Source organism: Primulina tabacum, chromosome 4, assembly GCF_025594145.1.
Source record: "Primulina tabacum isolate GXHZ01 chromosome 4, ASM2559414v2, whole genome shotgun sequence".
NCBI classification, from domain to species: domain Eukaryota; kingdom Viridiplantae; phylum Streptophyta; class Magnoliopsida; order Lamiales; family Gesneriaceae; genus Primulina; species Primulina tabacum.
This window is the reverse complement of record NC_134553.1, coordinates 3,456,973-3,477,686: the sequence shown is the minus strand read 5'-3', so window position 1 is coordinate 3,477,686 and position 20,714 is coordinate 3,456,973. Positions and strand designations below refer to the sequence as shown.

General features: G+C 32.6%; 3 protein-coding genes across 6 annotated transcripts; all 3 read left to right on the top strand.

Moving 5' to 3' along the window:
- The first annotated feature begins 1,478 nt into the window (after positions 1–1,478).
- Positions 1,479–4,781, top strand: LOC142542492 (disease resistance protein RGA2-like). Its single transcript, XM_075649152.1, has one exon. The coding sequence runs from the start codon at positions 1,643–1,645 to the stop codon at positions 4,499–4,501; it is 2,859 nt and encodes a 952-aa protein (XP_075505267.1). The 5' UTR covers positions 1,479–1,642; the 3' UTR covers positions 4,502–4,781.
- Positions 4,782–8,940: 4,159 nt separating this feature from the next.
- On the top strand, positions 8,941–10,651 carry LOC142542491 (uncharacterized). Of its 4 annotated transcripts, none has more exons than XM_075649151.1 (3): positions 8,941–9,492; positions 9,643–9,808; positions 10,076–10,651. In XM_075649151.1, exons 2-3 carry the CDS (start codon positions 9,645–9,647, stop codon positions 10,431–10,433), a joined length of 522 nt encoding a protein of 173 aa, XP_075505266.1. In that variant the 5' UTR covers positions 8,941–9,492; positions 9,643–9,644; the 3' UTR covers positions 10,434–10,651. The 4 variants fall into 4 exon arrangements, with proteins under 4 accessions (XP_075505266.1, XP_075505265.1, XP_075505263.1 ...); XM_075649150.1 differs by having other exon boundaries at positions 8,941–9,560; XM_075649149.1 differs by having other exon boundaries at positions 8,943–9,505.
- A 7,004-nt stretch (positions 10,652–17,655) lies between these two features.
- On the top strand, positions 17,656–19,745 carry LOC142542490 (trimethyltridecatetraene synthase-like). The gene is made up of 3 exons (XM_075649147.1): positions 17,656–18,597; positions 18,764–19,012; positions 19,102–19,745. Exons 1-3 carry the CDS (start codon positions 17,704–17,706, stop codon positions 19,480–19,482), a joined length of 1,524 nt encoding a protein of 507 aa, XP_075505262.1. The 5' UTR covers positions 17,656–17,703; the 3' UTR covers positions 19,483–19,745.
- Positions 19,746–20,714: the final 969 nt, after the last annotated feature.

Genomic DNA, 20,714 nt, shown 5'->3' with positions numbered 1-20,714 from the left:
TGATGATTGAATATGTTAGAATTAAAAAAACTTAACTTTGAATGGTTAATTTTAATTTTTATTTTATTTTTTTGAAGAATGAATGGTTAAAATTTTGGTCTCAATGCCAACATGCATCGGGTGTCAAATAAAAATTATTCCTTTTTATTTTTCTTTTTGTCTGCTTTATATTATATATAATACATTATATTATATTATATATATATATATTTCTTTAAGCAACAGTCTCACAGAATATAAACAAAAAATAGAAAGAAATTGTGAAAAATAATAAATTGTTGGACATAATTCAGAATGCAACATTAATATAATGAAACTTCACAAAAATAAAATTCCTTCAGGAATTCTCGATACAAAATTTAATAATACAAATAAATTATAATATTGATATTTTATTTCACAAGGCTCAATTTTTAAATTTTTTATTTTATTTTTTTAGGTTATTGAGTTATCATTTTTCTATATTATTCTGCAACTAAATGAAAGTGTTGTAAAACTATATTATAAATTAATAAAATTATTGTAAAAATATGACAAATTATAAAGTGTTGTAAAACTAGTACAATCCGGGACTTACTGTCCCGGGTAAGTCCCGGATTCATATTATTTTATTTTTTTTAAAGGGAAAAAAAGTGGGGACACGGATTTTTAAAAAAAATAAAAGGCAGATCGGCGACGGTTTAATCCAAAACCGTCGCTATTTGCGACGGTTTTACAAAAAACCGTCGCTATTGGCGATGGTTTAACAAAAAACCGTCGCCAAGCCAAATCCGTGGCGGGTTTCTTTCCATCATCATCGAAAATAATTGATCGCAGCTTATTTCTTTCATCCGATTTATATGTGCAAAATCCATCTTTTCTACTTCGATCATATATTAATATTATTTGTTGATTTTATCGTCAATTTCATTTGAAGAGATACGAAGATGTAATGTTTAATTTCGTTGATAATATTATAATTATACATTAAGAAGTAATTTTTTGTGTAATTTTTTTTATAATACATATAATTTATTTCAGATATTAGCATCGTCCGTTGATATTATTACAAGTTCCGTATAATTACGTCTGTGAAGATAATTTAATTAATTTTATAATATTTTGTTTGAATTATTTGTATTATATTAATGTAATTATAATTTTGTTCACTAACATTATATGATTAAATATAATTTAGTTAAATAGTATATTTTTAATATTAATCGCGATATTAAAAAATAGTTTGAATATTAAAAAATAATAAATATGGTACTATCCCGGATTGTACGTAGTTTTACAAATCTCTACAGTTTGTCGTATTTTTTCAATAATTTTATTAATTTATAATATTTTTAAAAATAACCCTTGTTCTGCAACTAAATGAAAATTTCTACTTTGTATTCAGTGGACAGAAAACACAAGGAAAAACAACCTGGATTAATATTTTCACGTGGAGCTCAATGATTCAAAAAGATATTTTTAAAAGCAGTCACATCAAATCAACGCGTGGATGAAAGTCTCCTTTATCAAGTCTTTCTTGTAACGCGTAAATGGAAGTCTTCCTCCATCTCTATAATCCAGCAGACGATCTAACTTTTCTTTCACCTTATTCCAAGCTATTTTCATAATCTTGATCCAGTTTCAGTTTCACCAATCTTCAACAATGTCTGAACCCATCATCACTGTGATCCTTACCCGAGTAGAAGCAATCATGGAAGAAATGATTCGCGAAGAAATAAGATTAGTATCCCATGTCAAAAAAGATGTCGATAACCTGACCAGAACATTCAAATCCCTTCAAGCATTGCTGCTTGATGCAGAAAAACGACAAGTGAAAGAAGAAACGGTTAAAGTTTGGCTTGATGACCTCAAGGATGTGTCCTATGATGCCGATGATGTTCTGTTCGAATGGATTACCGCAATCAATAAGTCAAAGAATGACCTGGAAGCTGAAGAATATTCGTCCCCTATTTATAAAAAGGTGTGTTCTTTCGTCACGCTACCTTGTTTTGGTGTGAGAAGAGTGGCCTTACGTAGAGATATAGCTCTTAAGATTAAGGATATCAACCATAGACTTGGCCTTATAGCTGTCGATAAAGATAGATATGAGTTGAATCCTCTTGAGGGTAGCGACGGTCTCGATAGGCTTAAAGCGGGGTCTTACGTTGTAGAATCAGATATTCGAGGTAGAGATGTCGATAAGGATACTCTTGTTAGGAAAATGTTGTCCGAACAAAATCAAAAAAAGACTTTAAATGTGACTTCAATTGTTGGCTTAGGTGGGATGGGAAAGACAGCACTTGCTCAACTAGTTTACAAATCTCTGTCTCAGCATTTTGATATGAGAATATGGGTGTGTGTTTCCGAGCCTTTTGATGAGGTGCGGGTTGCGAAAGCCATCGTGGAACATATTGAAGGGAAGGCACCGTATGTATTTGAACTTGAAACCGTGCTTCGCAAACTTAGGAATCATATAGCAGGGCAGAGGTATTTGCTTGTGTTGGATGATGTGTGGACTGGGGAGTGTCGAAAATGGGAGCAAATTTTTTATTCTCTCCGGGCGGGTGCAGCTGGTAGTATGATTTTAGTCACGACTAGAGACGAAATGGTTGCGAAAACAATGGGAAGCAGCTACGAGCTTCTGTTGGGAGAGTTGTCAGAGGAGGACTCGTGGTTTCTTTTTAGTGAAATTGCATTTTCCGACACACGCAAGGAGCAATGTGAAGAGTTGGAAGATGTTGGAAGGGCACTAGCTCGTAAATGTAAAGGCTTGCCCCTAGTTCTTAAGACTATTGGTGGTTTAATGAGATTCAAAACTTCACTGCAACATTGGCAAGAAGTTTTGTCCAGTGAGTTTTGGACAATTAAGGAAGCAGAAAAAGAGCTTCTTCCACCTTTTATGTTGAGCTATTATGACTTGCCTTCACCTTTGAAACAATGCTTCTCGTTTTGTGCTTACTTTCCAAAAGATCAAAAAATCGATGCTGATAATCTAATCAAGCTTTGGATGGCACAAGGGTATATCAAATCAACTGAGTTTGAGGAAATAGAGGCAACAGGTCAAAAATACTTGCAGAATCTGGCGATGAGGTCATTTTTCCAAGAGTTGGAGAAAGATAAGGATGGTACCACAATTTTGAGGTTCAAGATTCATGATATGATGCATGATTTTGCACAATACCTTACCAAGAACGAATGCTCTTTGATTGAAGTCAACGGTGATTTAGTACAAAAAATGGAGTCGTCCCCGAGAAGTGTTCGTCATCTGACATTGATACGTTCAGAAGATGCTCATTTTCCGACCTCTATCCCAAATGTAGAAAAACTGCACTCTTTTTGGGTTCAGTGTTTCTATGATTGTCCGCCTATCTTAAGCGAAATTGATACCGTTGAGCCTGATTTGTTTCGTCGTTTATCAAGAGTCAAAGCGTTAGATTTAAGCCGAAATAGGCTCGGAGAACTACCTAACGAAGTAGGCAAACTGATGAGCTTGAAGTACCTCAACTTATCCAACAATCCCTTATGGGAACTGCCCGAAATTCTTGGTGAGTTGTACAATTTGCAAACATTAAATCTCAGCTCATGTGATCATCTCAAGAAACTACCTCAAAGAATCCGGAAATTAGTAAACCTGAGGCATCTTATAATCGATAAGACCAACAGCCTCAAGGCATTGCCCAAAGGAATTGGTAACCTAAACTCTCTCCAAACATTAAGCAAATTCATAATTATCAGTCGAGAAAACAACGGTGAAGAGGTAGCATGCAGAATAGCAGACTTGAACAGACTCAACAAACTTCGAGGGCACCTCAAAGTCGAAGGGCTAGGCTATGCAGATGATACAGAAGAAGCCAGGAAAGCTGAGATGCATGAAAAAAAACACCTTTCTGGTTTGCACTTGGATTTTAGCCCTACAACTCAACCTTGTAGCAGAAAAGATGAGGTGATAGAAGCTCTTCGAGTTCACACAAATCTTCAGGTTTTGCAGATAAGTTCATATGGAGGCACTAAATTTCCTACCTGGATCATGAACTTATCCAATATGAGAGAACTTTCCTTGCAAGACTGCCTAAACTGTACAAACTTGCCTCCACTGGGGAGACTCCCATCACTGGTTATACTCTACATTGAGGGCATGCAAAACCTCAAGTTTATCGGGCCCGAATTCTCGGGACTTCCTGTCGATGGTAACAGCACATTTAATGGTGGAGCCAGGCTGGAAGGAACCTCATTTCCGAAGCTAAAGAAACTTAAGATTTCTAACATGGAAAGTTGGGAAGAATGGGACATCCCGAATGGAGGAAGCATTGATGAAAATGTTAAGGTCATGCCTTGCCTCAAGTGTTTGAAACTGGATCGTTGCGGCAACCTAAGAACATTGCCTCAGCATCTGCTTCTCAAAATCACACCGCTATCAAAACTGAGTATTAAAAATTGTGCTCTACTTCAGGAACAGATCGAGAAAACTGGAGAGAAATGGAGCAGCAAAATTTCACACATTGCCAAAGTCAGAATCTCATGAGGAAGCGGAAAGAATTGGAGCAATTAGCTTTAGTCAATGATGCATCTATCTAGAGTTCATTTTTCAGTCCATCCTTCTGATCTGCTTTGTTTTGATACTATAAAGTGTATTTTAATGTATAATAAGTTTTATGTAATAAATCACTTGTAAGATGTTACCTCAATCATAATCTATGGAGTGTAATATTTCATTTATGTAATATGTTTTTAAGCATTCAATAAAAATATAAGCATTTGTGTTCAAAGAAGAAGGTAGTCAGTCAGTCTATACAAATTGCTATGGATCTGGACATGTCAAGACCCAGACTGGCACGACCCATGTTTCGGGGGGCTGGGATGCTGGTCCGGGTCAGCCTCGGCCCACGTCCAACCTCTTTTTGGCATGTGGGTCAATGTAAATTTATGGCTATATACTACAGACAACAGGTCTTAATCAATATGCGTACATTTCACAACTTTCTTGGAAATGCAAAACTATTTCTAATTAATACCACCCAATGTATTATAATTTCATGATAAATTAATTTTTCTTGAGAAAACCGAAGATCGTGGGAAAAAAATTAGTTTTTTAAAAGTTGCTGAAATAATGGGGTAAAGTCCAAAGAAAAAATTAGTTTTCACACAAAAAAAAACAATTTATATTATATGCATAATAATATAGATGGAGTAGGTCTCTTGTGAGACAGTCTCACGAATTTTTATATGTGAGACGGGTCAACCCTACCGATATTCACAATAAAAAGTAATATTCTTAGCGTAGAAAGTAATATTTTTTTATGGATGATCCAAATAAGATATGCGTCTCACAAAATACAATCGGTGAGACCGTCTCACACAAGTTTTTGCCATATGGATGAGATAAGTAAAATAAAGGACGATAATCTAATTATGGTTTTTGTTGAATTGTGTCTACAGAAATTGAGACATTGTTATTTAACTACTTTTTAGGCAAATTGTTCGATCAAAATTTCCTTCTGCGGCAAATTAAACGTCATGGGATTTCATTGTTTCGACAAATTTTGTAAAACAAAAGGAAAAAAAGTTAGCTGATCAAAGATAAGAATAGGGCTTAGTGGGATAAATAAATGCATAAGATTTTTGACTTGATCAGAAATGAAACACGATTTTTGAAACGATCAAAGAAATTTCTATGCAAAGTTTTTGTATTTTTTTATTCCTTAATTAATCTATTATTGCTTTTACAACGTAAACTTGAGAAGAAAGAAAACATATATATAATATAATAAATAATAAATAAATATATTAATTAAGAAGGTGAAACGTGTAAGGCTACAACATTAATTGGAGTACAACTCGACAAACCATGTGAACGAAACATTGGTTTTACACGCACAAATCCGCTACAGCCAATTAAATTAAGTTTGTTATAATAACATAATATATATATATATATATATATATATTGTTATAATATATATATATATATATATATATGTATATAAGTAGGGTTTTTTTTAAATAAAATATAATCTAAAAAATTGAACAGAATGAGAGAAATTTAAGAAATGTGAGAATCATGATGTATGTGTTTATTGATAATAATATACACTTCTCAATCTTCTTGTATTTTATATTTTTTTAAAATTCTAGAATCACCTTATTCTTGTAATTAATATTATTTTTTAAACAAAACTTATTAATATTACCATTAAAAAAATATTGTCATCCTTGTAATTATAATTTCATATAATTTTGATAAGAATAAAGGCGATGATGTAATATTTCATTCTACATGGGTAAAAATATTAATGTTTCGATGGATTTATGATGATATACTAGCGTCTTTTACACGCTTATATGCTTGAAATATTTATCAAATATGAAATTTTTTATTTTAAATTAACTATTTCTCCGTATTTTTTATTAAGACTGTCGTGCTATGTAAAAATATCCACAAAGAACTGGTTGAATTTTTAAATATAAGAATTACTTTTTTCTAAGAAAAATACCCTTTTAGGAAAATTTAAAAATTATCAATAATTTTATATAATGAGAGTATAATTATAATTTTAAATAAGATTTCATCAATTTAATTAGAAGTTAGTTATTATTGGATTAATGCAATAAAACCATTCTATACGGACAAACTATTTTTTTCTATAATTGTGTGAAATAAAAATAGTTTTAATGCATAATGTTTGTTTATTATATTACATAAATGTAACTTATGTACCAAGGTCGCTTGTGATAACAATCATTTTAAGGGTATTAGTAACTAGCATTTTTTTAAAAAAATAAATAAATTTAATTGCAAAAAATCAATGGCCAAACTATGGCCAATTGTTTTTTTAATATTATAATAAGATCAGAGGAACAATTCCTCGGTTTTACATTTAGTTTTCAAATTTTTCCCACTTTTTTATAGTTTGGGAAAAAAAAAATTTACCATATTTTATTTTAAAAAAAACCTGGACATGTATGATATGTCTTGAATTATTGCAAATGATTTACATAGTAAGTCAAATAAAAAGGTAGGCACATAAATCATTTTGCATGATACATATGTTCTTGATCTTGTCTGAAAAACTATCTTCTTTTTCTATTTTCTTGTGAGTAAATATTACTTGAGTAGGTCTTTCATAATACAGTCTCATGAATCTTTATTCGTGAGACGGATCAATCATGTTCATATTTACAATAAAAATTAATGTATTTGACATAAAAAGAAATATTTTTTCATGTGTGACCCATATAGGATATCTGTTTCACAAAATTGACCCGTGAGCAGTGTTCTAAAAAGCGGTAGGCGATAGACCGGCGGTTACCTACCGCCTAGCGCCCAGGCGACTAGGCGGTTTTTTTTAAGCTTAAATTCATTAAGTGGTTCATGAGTATTATGTTTGTATATGAAATATATATTATTATAAAATTTAAAACTGTAATAATAAATATATATTAATAAATTTTTATATATAAATCATTCACATCAGTTTACTACTTTACTACGACCGTTGTACAATGAAAATTAAATTTGTTCAATATTTTTTCCAACATAATATATTGATATTAAACCTAAACATCTTACTCTTCTAGTTCATCTCCATATTTTTCCAATACTTCTTCTGTATCGGATTCAAACTCAAAATCCATGGCTTCTTCCTCCTCTTCATCCGATACAAATTATTCTTCGTGAAGTTCCCTTACATCTTCAACATTTGTCTCAACATCTTCATCTCCACCATCAACAATCCATCCTTGTGCCATAGTTGCTTCACAGCGAGTAGAACATCTACTCCTTTTTCTTCTTGCCTTCTCTTCTTGTTGATGATCTTGGCATTGAATTGAACATAAACTAAATTGTTCAACCTTCCGGTATCTAGTCTATTTCTTTTCTTAGTATGGATCTACATTAAAAAAAATATTAATATTGAATACATATATAAAAATATATAATAATAAGTATAGAATAATCAATTAAGTAATTACTCCCTCAAAAATACTCCAATTAAGTGTAAAATCGTTAAACCTTCCGGATTTTTAATTGTAAAATCGCCTAGGCGGCTTTCGTGCCAGGCAGTCGATTAATATGGTGGCGCCTAGAAGTTTCGACTAGCCTAAAATCGAACCGCCCAGCGCCTAGGCGGGGATTTTTAGAACACTGCCTGTGAGATCGTCTCACATGAGTTTTTGTAATATCACTTTATGTTTTCATCCATGTAACTTTGTTGCAAAGAAATATAATTTTCAAATTTTTATATAATTATTTTTAAAAATATAAATTCTATCAATAATATATATTAATTATTTTCTCTCCTTCAACTCTATGAGTAGTTTACTCCATCACCCACCTATAAATCCATTTTATTTTAATAAAAAATAAAAAAAAATCTAGAAAATCGTAGGCCTTAAGAAATAGCACTATTATTTAGTAATTGATGAATCATCACGAGCAAGTGTGTGTGATCGAGTCCATTTAAAAAACTATAGTATTTTTTTTCTCAATTATTACGGAAACAGCACTCTATGTTCTGTTTGGATGTTAAATATACGAAAATCAATTTTTAGGATCACCACTTTATTTAGTTGCTTTTTTTCATAAATAATAATTATGGTACCCTTTGTCCAACATGTGTTGGGGAAAAATATTCAAAAAAATTTATAATGAAATACAATATCAACTTAAATTAATCATTTTCATAAAACGAGACAATAATTCAACGTAAGTTGTCAAAAAAATAAAAGTTTAAAAATATTTATAATAGTTTACAACGAAGTCTTGTACTAATTTGAGTTAATTATTTTCGTGTAACAAAGACGGATATTGTCGTGAAAATATGTTGTACAATCGTCGTTCTCACACATGGACATGAAGCCTTGGGATGTCAATAATTCAACAAAAGTTTCCAAGAAGAAACCAAACAAAGCATTTGGTTGGGCTCCAATAACAATAAATAATGAAGCAAAACACGTAGATGAAGCGTGTTCCATGGCGAAGGCCGCCAATCATTGAACCTTCCTTTCCTCGCAATAAAAAAATATATAGCTAAGTTTGTTCCTCCTTTCATCTCTCTCACACGCACAAATATATATATACATGGTATGAATATATATAATATATGGCGCGCGCGCGTACACACTCATCGCACTTTTATCCCTGTCTTATTCTTTTTTTCTACGATGAAAATGCTAAACGGATTCATTTTGTGGACGAGATAGAACCCAAAAACCAATCTTTTCTATTTTATGAATCCTGTTTCTTGATTTGATATTATCTTCGTATCTTGTTCCACCTGTTCCGTGTTAGCGGTAAGAAGAAGTAGGAAATTAAACAGGGGCAAGAAACGAAAGGGTTTTGTTTTTGGCCAATTTTGCTGTTTTTTTTTTTTTTGGTTTTCTGAAATGTCTTTCATGTACATGTTCTTCATCCCTGAGGATGCCAAGGTGGAGGGAGAAGGCGAGTGGGACAAGGAAAGTTAGGATTTTTGTGAAATATATAATCAAGCTTTTTTTGTAGAAATTGGCAGAATTTAGGTATTGAGACATCGTAAGTCTGTGTACAAGCATCTGACTTGATCTTCTTCATCTGTTGATTTTGTGGGGTAAAAGCTCGGATTTCTGGAAACCCCATTTGCAGGTTCTTCATTTTGGTGCTGATCTATTGTTTTTTCGATATTTTTTCAGTGATGTCAACAGGTTTGATCGGTGATTCAATGGTGATAGCTCCCGGTCTTGAAGGGCCTGGGAGCACAAATCCTTCGACCCAAATCGAGCTGGATTTGGTCAAATGCGACTGTTGCGGGCTGACGGAGGAATGCACCCTTTCATATATTGAAAAAATTCGTAAAAGGTATTGAATCGACTTTCTTTCTTGATTATGTATTTTTTTAATTTGGAGAATTGCTAGAATAATTTGGTTGGTTGTATCGTAAATTTTCCTTTGTGGATTTGAGGAAAAGTTCATTCTGTCCAAGATCAAACAGCTAATATCTCGAACTTGGTCAAGCTCAAGATCACCTCCACCTTTTCCATGAAGAAAATTTTCTAGGATCAACCGAATCTATATCTGACAAGTCTTGATTCAAATGATTGATTTAATTTAACTTTCCTGAATCAGATACGGCGGAAAATGGATTTGCGGGCTATGTGCAGAAGCTGTGAAAGATGAAATCTTGCGTTGCCCAAAGTTGATAAGCCCGGACGAGGCCATAGCCCGGCACTTCAGCTTCTGCAACAAGTTTCGAGCATCAGGTCCACCGGAGGACCCGACTGTGCGTTTGATCCGGGCCATGAGTCAGATTCTGAGGAAGAGTTTGGATAGCCCGAAATCTCTGAGATCGATGCCGAGTAGCCCGACAAGGAACGGAGCAGAACTCTTAGAGGGCACCATGTTGACTCGGTCTGGGAGCTGTATGCCGAGTTTGACCCTGGTGGATGCCTCTGTTTACTGTGGAGTGGAAGAAGGCTGCGAATGAGGGGTTTGGGCCAAGGTAGTAAATTCGAAGATGGTTTCATCTTGGCTGCTGGTGATATTTTTGTGATTTTACTGTATTAGAGGGGGAAAACTTGAAAACAAGCACAATGCTAATGATAAATTGTAAAAATAAAGAATGTGCAAAGGAAATCAGTGCTTGATTTTGATGATTATATCAGCAAGTGTAAACATAGTGTCGCTCTTATTGTAAGAATGATTGCTTATTGCACCTTGTTCCAAATATCCCACAATTGTACAAAAAATTAGCGTGGAATCGCTCTATATTTTAATATAATCGGTTTAGTTGAATTCAAAATAAAAATACGTGGAGTTCTAGTTCGGGATGAGAATTTTATTTCAGATACATCATATGTTCAACCAAGAAAGTACTATATTCGATCTCATTTAAAAATGTTTCATAAATCACATGTAATATATATAAATATATATTTAAGCTATTGCCTTTCCTCTGCGTTCGAACCAGCTGATCTTCAAACGAGCTGAGAAAAAGTGCCAAGAGAAGGGCAAGTTTTTGCTAACTGTATTTCATTTGTCAATTGTGACATGTAAAAAAAAAAAAAAAAAAAACCCTGAAAAATATTGAATGCGGGGGGTGGCTAGAATCTTCTAGATAGTTGAAATGCAAGGAATATATGGTCAAAATGGGTGCCCCTGATTGAGTGGCAACTGGGTGTATGGGTCAAGTGATGGCTATGATTGAGGGGTTCCGTTCCCATTTCAATATTGACACATTTTATGAAGGGGACGGCTTTATGAATTTTTATTTAATCAAAAGTTGCTGATGGTATTGGTAGTGAAAAACAGCAAAATAAAGTAGGAATCGTAGCTTTTTGCGAGCTTATCTATCCATTTAATTTGTAAAATGAGAAAGGAATAATTCTATGCGATTGTAAACACTCGTAGCGATTCCTTGGGCATATTCCTCCATGGAAATGGTGGCCGTATTTTATATACAAGATATCATGTCATAAGTATACATGTTAAAATGGCTAAATCCGTCGACTCATCACATAAAGTAAGTGAGTCGTGTTTTCCGACCCGTCAAAATAACGAACATGAATGATTATGATTTATCTCCTCGTTTCGAGATTTTGATAAATGATATATTATTCTGTCCTATTTTTAGGCAAAGATTAATGGAACACCGAAACTAAATTAGTCAATCTATCTATCCTGTTTAGGTTTTGAAAGTATAACATTCGATATTTTTATTTATTTATTTTTTCTTCTGAAACTCGTAATTGAACAATCGACCTTGCTGGCTAAGAATAATGCTTAACAAAGAGAGCATAAGAGACGCAAGTGGTTTGGAGTACGTTGTCATGAAAGCCATTTTTTTATTTGTTTATGCGATTTGTGAACCAAGGAAGCCATGATATTCCGTTTAAAGAAATAAAATATACATATTCCTTATCTGCCAAGCTGGCAAGTCATGTACCCTCGTGTTGGGATCCCCTAAATCTTTATTATTATTATTGACAAAAATTCGTGTGAGACGATCTTACGGATCATATTTTGTGAGACATATCTCTTATTTGGATCATCCATGAAAAAATATTATTTTTTATGCTAAGAAAGTTACTTTTTATTGTGAATATCGATAGAGTTGGCTCGTCTCACAGAGAAAAATTCGTGAGACCGTCTCACAACCTACTTATTATTATTATTATTATTATTATTATTATTATTATTATTTTGTGTTATAATATCGTGTTTTTGTAATTTTCGAGAACATGTTACTATGGATGCCAATTTCATCCACGGAATTAGGGTCTCGCAAGTGTTCATCCGAACAAGGCCGATTCGAGGCCATTTATCGGTACATGTTTGTGTAGGACCGAGTGCTTACCGCTTTATCAAAAGCTATAGCTAGTGGTAATGATGCAACTCAAATCTTTTAAACCGCACAGCAGCTCAAGCACCACGATTCGATCACCCTACCAAGTAGGGACAATTATTGCACCCAACAATCTCCCTCCCAATAATTGCACTCCTTGCAATCAATGAAAATCGAACATTTGACCTTGGCTAATGGTAATGATGCAACTCAAATCTTTTAAACCGCATAAAAACTCAAGCACCACGATTCGATCACTTTACCAAGCAGAAATAATTATTGCACCCAACAGTTTGGGTTCAAGAAAATATTGGGTACAGTGAGATGATGTGATTGAAATCCTCAACCATGTATCTGCCCTAAAAGCCTATGAATTATATATAAATATATATTATTGGGGTGGGGTGAGAATGAGACGAAGACTTGGTCATCGCAAGAACAAATATGACGAATCTTCCATTAGAGAAATGGGGGATTAGGGCAGAGAATAGAAAGACAGCCCCGTCCCGTTTACCTCATTATGTTCTCTCTTGCCCACGAACCAAATAGACACGATGGTTGGTTAAAGTATCTACAAATTTTAATTATTATAACCTTTAATATGAGTAATTTAATATAATATAACTAGTGCATGGAGCAAGTGTATATAATATAAATATTATTTGAATTTAAAATTTATTTTTTGAAAATTTTAATTCAATATATTTTTTGCTTCTATGCTATCGTAATGGAGAGTGGTTAGGATAATTAGGCCATCTCCAACCTAAAACTCTATTTTAAAGCAACTCTACTTTAAAATAGTGTAATTTCTGCACCAAATACGATATTTATATCCAACCCATCTACTTCAAATCTTACTCTAAAAAAGAATATTTTCGAAATATTTTTTTTATTTTATTTATTTAATTAGTTATTAAATGTATATTTTTTAAATGTAGTGATATAATTATAATTACATTTTATATTGAATATATTTAATATTATATTTTTAATAAATGTGATAATATTACAAAAATGATTAACAAAATGAACAAAAAAAACTAGAAATTCGACAACAACAAATAGAATTGGCTAAAATTCAGGAGGAAAATAAAGTTTTGTACATGGATCTAAGCACAATTGGCGATCCAGAAATGCGTCAAATTGTTCAAAATGAATGAGCAAGAATTATGCAAAAAAGAGATGCAGAACGTCGTCAGCACGAGAGCAGCGCATTTGGAAAATATTTTGGTGATTTTGGTGAATCAGGATTTGGATCCGGATCCGATTTTCCAAATTATTGATGATTTAGTTTGTTTATCCTTTATTGTGTTTGCATTTAAATTATCTGAATTCGAATTCGTATTTTTATTTTAACTGTGTACTTGAATGTTTAAATATTATTCAATAAATTTGTGTGTTAGTGGAGAAACAATACAAATTAACTTTTTTATATTTTAGACAATTTATAATTTTCGGGCTTTCTTCTTCTCTTCATATTGGGCTGGTCTTTCTTTATAAACGGAAGGCCGAACTATTTGCTTAGGAATTTATACGCCCACCCTGGATGGGTGTTAGGTGTATGTATTTAAATTTAAAGTGGAGTTCATAAAAAAGTCGTTTGAATTTGGCAAAAGCATGTGTGAGACGGTCTCACAGATCATATTTTGTGAGACGAATATCTTATTTGGGTCATCCATGAAAAATTATTACTTTTTATGCTAAGAGTATTACTTTTTATGCTAAAAGTATTATTTTTATGCTAAGAGTACTACTTTTTATTATAAATTAAACTTCAATATATATTATATATCTGTAAATTGAAGTAGATCGTTTTTTACCAAATCAAACTATTTATAATAATTAAAAATAAGTAAAATAAATTATTATTTTTTGAAAAAAAATCGAACATTATTGCACTAAATCGAGACCAGCATTGGAGAATGGAGATGGCCTTAGTGGAGACATACTTTATGACCAAAATAATAATAATAATCATTTCTTTGGTTTTCCAGTCTCCACACTTCATTTTTATTCATATTTATATTGCATTTTTTAAGTGGTCGGACACCAACACTGCATTAAAGAACCCAAACTTTATTTTGATTGGATTTATATTTGATTTTATTTTTATTTTAGAACTCTAATCTATATTTTTTCATAATAACATGTCTTTGTGATATTATCTAAAATATTTTTATTTGTGAGATGAGTCAATTTCATCTATATTTTTTTTCATGAGTGACTCAAATAAAATATTTACATCAAAAAATTGACTCGTAAGACCTCTTTACGTTAATTTTTGTTTTAATATAATAATATAAATAATATCTTCTCGTATCAATGAATTTCAAATTTCATGTAAATATTAATATATTATATCTCATGAAACTAGTGACATTTTAGAATAATTAATTGTCCATCGTAAAAAATTACCAACTCTGATCCATTTCTTCGACAAAATAACTTTGAGAGCCACCACTGAAAACTGTTTCGTCTTCTTTTTCTTCTTTTTTTCCACTCAATATTTATAATCATCAATCCATGGAAAACTATTTCAATCGTAAAAGTATTGTGATTGATGATCGGTTGTGTCGTCACCAAAGTAGCGATACGATATAATAGGTAGACACTATTATAAAAGTTCAATGGTAAATTAAAATATAATATAATCGTTAAAATAAATAAATTCTATTCGTAAAAGATCATGTCTCTTGCCATACGATCTCATAGATTTATTTTCGTGTCTCGGTCAACCATCCTAACAATAGTAGGTAAATGGAAATAAATAAAAGTGCGATGTCTAAAACACGCATCAGTTATATATTTTAAAAATTACTGTTACAAAATATATAATTATGATTATGCATATATATTATTTATGATTATACATATATATTATTTGTGCCAAATAAAATTAGTATCAGTTTACTCGATATTTTTTTTAATTAGTCCTTCATTATGTTTTTCTATGCAGTTTTTTTTTTTTCGCTCGAATAGAAAATATAAACAAATAATGTATTTAGATTATAGCTATGGCTTGAAATATAAATATAAATATAAAATCTACGAGCGGTCATCAAAAGACGATATGATGAATAAATTCATAGATGCAACCTATAGATCTTTTATAAAAATATATCTAATGATATGTCATTTCGAGATTTTAATTTTCTATGTTATCGAATCTTAATATATATAATGTATCTTCCAATTTTTTTTATATTTTGTTTTTTTATCAACAGTGTTGATGCGTCACTACACACATCATCAGCGTCACATAAAAAAAAAGAATAAAATAAAAAACAAAGACAAAAACAAAGATATTTGACTAAAACTAAATTTTGACAATATAGATAAACAAAATTACAACGTTGCAAACTTACGGAAAAAAAAAAATTAACCATTTTATGACTTTTTTTTAGGACATCTCAAACCTGGGCCAAAATGGTGTGCGTGAAACACCACTTTGGCGCATGGGAGAAGCTCCAATGGAGGTGCGCACCTCCCATTCCCTCTTTTTTTATTTTTCATTTTTTTTGTTTTTTTTAATTATAAATATTTGAAAATTATAAATATTATTTATCTAATAATATGATATTATTATTATATTAATTTAATAATTAGATATATTTAAATAATATTTTTTATTATTTTAATAATTATATTTTTAATAATAAAAATTAAAATATTTAATTTTATAAATTTATAAATATATTTTTAAATAATTTTGATAATTAAACATCTAACACACAAATTTATTGAATAATATTTAAACATTCAAGTACACAGTTAAAATAAAAATACAAATTCGAATTCAGATAATTTAAATGCAAATATAAAAAGGATAAACAAACTAAATCATCAATAATTTGAAAAATCGGATCCGAGAATATGTAATTATAATAAAGGATAAACAAACATCAATAATTATAAAATGTAATTATAATTATATCACTAAATTTAAAAATTATACATTTAATAACTAATATTAACATTAATTATAATTATATTATTAAATTTATAAATAAATGGTAAACAAATGGAATATTTTAGGAATATACTTTTAATGTAAGATTTGAAGTAAATGGGTTGGAGATTAATGTTATATTTGGTGCAGAAATTGCACTAAACTACACCAAAATAGATTTATGGGTTGGAAATGGCCTTATGATACAAACTTACGGAAGAAAAAAATTAACCATCTTATGACTTTTCTTTATGATATTGTAATTATTCTTAAATTGGGAAAACGCTGAGAAATTTAGAGCTATTTTTTAATCGTTATGCTACATTTTATTTGCATAAAACAATATAATATAATTGCACCCGAATATTTCTAAGAAAGTGGCATGAAATTATGATCGAAATCGAGACAGCAGAGTCATCTTCCCATTCAATGAAAAGAAAGAAGAAAATTCCCATTGAATCCTTCCTTATTCACACCTAAGTTATAAAAAACGAAACCAAACATATAAAAGATCTTTCGTCTTTCCACTGATTACCAAAATTAATGTAAATTTAGTCCAAATTTCATATTTTTACTTATATTCCTAATTTCTTAAAATTTCGTCCCTAAAATTTGACCAACGATAACACCTTCTTTCGTTGCGAACCGAGGAAGATGAGCAAGTCGTCGTCTCTTAACTGAAAATATTAGAATTAAAGAATTTGTTTGTATTTACCAATTATGCCTAATTATATAGCAAACTTGGACTTAATTTTTTTTAATTAAGTGTATGTGCTCCACGAGGAAAACTGGAAAAAGATATAAAGGAAAAAACATTGTTAAAAAATGAGAGAACGTGCTTCACGACAATAATATCTCGATGAGTCGAGTCAATTTGTGTTTTATAATCAAGAAAAAGACGTTCAATTGTGTTTTAAAATAATTATATTTCAGGCTTGCAAAATACAAGGAAAAAGTTAGGAAACATTAACAAAATTTCCGAGAAACTGAACCCCAAACAAGTCCACTGCCACAAGTCAACCCCAATATCAGTTCCATATTTATTTAGTTGATAAAAACTTACCTGAGACGATCTTACGGATCGTATTTTGTGATACAGATCTCTTATTTGGATCATTCATGAAAAATATTAATTTTTATACTAATAATATTACTTTTTATTGTAAATATCGGTAGAATTGACTCATCTCACAAATAAAGATTCGTGAGACTATCTCACGAAAAAACTATTTTATTTCGTAAATGTGTCACCCACTATGTTTTTATGATAAAAAGCAATAATATGGAGATCTCAATATCAATAAAGTAATTCATTATTTAATGATTGAATATTAATTTTAATTTGAAATTGTGTATAATTCCTCGACAACCACAAGCATCGGCTTTATCTATAAATCACCCGTCTTTGAATTTCATGTATTAGTATACTCACTCCATTTTCCATCTCTTGGACTCTTCTCCCAAATGGATATCTCAATTTTGGCCGCCGTTTGTCTCGTCGCCTTTTCACTCTTTCTCTTCGGAAGAGTCATACATCGGAGAAAGCTTAATCTGCCTCCAGGCCCGAAGCCATGGCCCGTTATCGGGAACCTTAACCTCATAGGCTCACTCCCCCACCAATCACTCCACCAACTTTCACAAAAATACGGACCCTTGATGCACCTCCGTTTCGGGTCTCAGCCGGTGGTGGTGGGCTCCTCCGTCGAACTGGCCAAGACCTTCCTTAAGACAATGGATGTAAACTTCGCCTGTCGTCCGAAAACCGCAGCCGGGAAGTACACAACCTACAATTACTCCGATATCACTTGGTCCCCCTACGGCCCGTACTGGCGCCAGGCCCGAAAGATGTGTTTGATGGAGCTTTTCAGCGCGAAAAGACTCGAATCGTACGAGTATATTCGCAACGAGGAGATGAGTTCCTTCCTCCGAGGTCTTTCCGAATCCGCGCGAAAACCGTTGTACTTGAAAGATCACCTCTCCACAGTGAGCTTAAACGTGATCAGCAGGATGGTTCTGGGCAAGAGATACACCGATGAATCGAAAGACTCCATCGTGTCGCCGCACGAGTTCAAGAGAATGCTGGACGAGCTTTTCTTCTTGAACGGGGTGATCAACATCGGAGATTTGATTCCGTACGTGGGTTTTATGGATCTACAGGGATACGTGAAGAGGATGAAGATCGTGAGCAAGAAATTCGACATGTTCCTGGAGCATGTTCTAGACGAACACACCGAGCGGAGGAGGAAAGGTATAGAGAATTATGGGAGTAAAGATATGGTGGATGTATTGTTGGATCTGTCGGAGGACCCAACTTTGGAGGTCAAGCTGGAGAGGCACGGTGTCAAAGCTTTTACTCAGGTATGGAATGAAAACATGTTTTGGCTCCATTACTCCCTTTTTAAGAAGAAATTTTTTTTTAAAAAAAAAAAAAAAAACGTAACGAAAAAATTAGAACTTTATACAACAATAATTTGTGTATTCGTTGATCAGTTGAAAACATGGATCCAAATTGATTGTTGTCTAGGACTTGCTTGCCGGTGGAACGGAAAGCTCGGCGGTGACGGTGGAGTGGGCCATCTCGGAGCTCTTGAAGAAGCCCAAGATTTTCGACAAGGCAACGGAAGAACTTGATCGTGTCATAGGCCAAAACCGGTGGGTGCAAGAGGCGGACATACCTCGACTCCCCTACATAGACGCTATTGTCAAGGAAACTATGCGGCTACATCCCGTGGCACCAATGTTGGTTCCAAGGCTCGCACGTGAAGATTGTAAGGTAATATTCGATGCTATACTTTTATCAAATTTTAAAAATAATTTTGTCCATTTTCTAGAAATTAATATATATGTGTACTGCATGTGTAGGTGGCCGGATATGACGTAGCAAAGGGGACCCAAGTGCTAGTGAATGTGTGGACCATAGGAAGGGACCCGTCACTATGGGAAAACCCAACTGAATTTTGTCCCGATAGGTTCATTGGAAAGAGTATCGATGTGAAGGGTCATGATTTTGAGCTTCTGCCGTTTGGATCGGGTCGGAGGATGTGTCCGGGCTACAGTTTGGGCCTGAAGGTGATCCAAAACAGCTTGGCCAACCTCTTGCATGGGTTTAATTGGAGACTGCCAGACAAAATGCTGCCCGAAGATTTGAACATGGAAGAGATTTTCGGACTTTCCACTCCGAGAAAGATCCCACTCGTGGTTGTGGGGGAGCCGAGGCTTCCACCTAATCTTTATTTTCTCTAGTTACCTTTAATATGATCGTGTTGATGAAATTTAAATCATTTGATTATCTAAATAAACACTGAGGACTTGATGTAATATGGTGAGGTTAGTTAATTGGGCTGGCTCAATCTCCGAAATTTCGCTCTTTGTTATATTTTACACGCTTCAAATATGATCTTCGCATACTCTCCCGACACCGTTAGAGTTCGAAAAATGAGATGAAAAATGATGTAAAGTATGTGTATTATAAATCCAAATATAATGATTCATATTTATAATCTTTTATAAAACGTTAGCCAAATGTTTGATGAAACTATGATGCAAGTATGTATAATCATTTAACAGCTTAATTAATAATTGATCCCCATGAGTATCTAATTGTGTATCAGTTCAATTAAAATTTAGATCCATCGGACATGTAGACAGGCGAAGGATGTAGATTCTCCTGGAGTAGCTCGTGCGACCCTTACCTTGTCCAATTTGATCTCCGCATGCGAACACGTGTTTGCGCATGCATTTCGCACATCAACGTATCTCCTGTTCATTCATTTGTGCATGCGCGGATATATTTTTTGCTTAGAAAAAAAATAACACACGGTCGTCTGCGACAACTTGTTCATCTGTATCATTTCATGGTGGGATATGTTGTTAGAATTAGATTGTCGATACTAATTAAAAATTCATTTGGATTTTTTAGGCAGATATATACATCATCCCGTCATGCAACAATTCATATTCACCAGATGAAGATATTCTTTTGTCTCGGTGGAGGGGATAATTAATGGGATTAACAAAATTCGAGACCATTTATTCGGAATTTTTATTTGTGATCTTCATTTGAAAATTGATACTATATATCACACCAGCGATTTAATTATATTATTTATGTATGATAAAATATGTCAATTTTTCAAAATTTTAAGTGTGAATTATCAAAATTTCGAATTTAGAACAAATGTTCGATAAATCAAATTACGTTTTTGAGAGAGAAATTAAAAAAAAAAAAAAAAAAAAACTTTTGTATAGCATATATATCCTAGAAGGATCTACTTAATAGTAAAATGTACTAGAAGGAAACAAGTGTACACACCGTCGTGTTGACCACATTGCACGCAACTCAAGTATGTCCGTCTCTAGCCGAGTGTCCTATGTCTCTTTTTATAATAATATATAATATATCGAAATTTTTATTTATTTTTTTTCATTTTATAATAACAAATAATTTTATAATAACAATTAACACACACACACAC

What these genes read in the sequence shown, in the direction of transcription:
- LOC142542492 (XM_075649152.1), top strand. Translation starts at nt 1,643, where the DNA reads ATGTCTGAACCCATCATCACTGTGATCCTTACCCGAGTAGAAGCAATC.
- LOC142542491 (XM_075649151.1), top strand. Translation starts at nt 9,645, where the DNA reads ATGTCAACAGGTTTGATCGGTGATTCAATGGTGATAGCTCCCGGTCTT. An exon ending in ATTGAAAAAATTCGTAAAAG is followed by an intron (nt 9,809 to 10,075) that starts GTATTGAATCGA and finishes TTCCTGAATCAG; the next exon opens with ATACGGCGGAAAATGGATTT.
- LOC142542490 (XM_075649147.1), top strand. Translation starts at nt 17,704, where the DNA reads ATGGATATCTCAATTTTGGCCGCCGTTTGTCTCGTCGCCTTTTCACTC. An exon ending in GTGTCAAAGCTTTTACTCAG is followed by an intron (nt 18,598 to 18,763) that starts GTATGGAATGAA and finishes ATTGTTGTCTAG; the next exon opens with GACTTGCTTGCCGGTGGAAC. An exon ending in TCGCACGTGAAGATTGTAAG is followed by an intron (nt 19,013 to 19,101) that starts GTAATATTCGAT and finishes CTGCATGTGTAG; the next exon opens with GTGGCCGGATATGACGTAGC.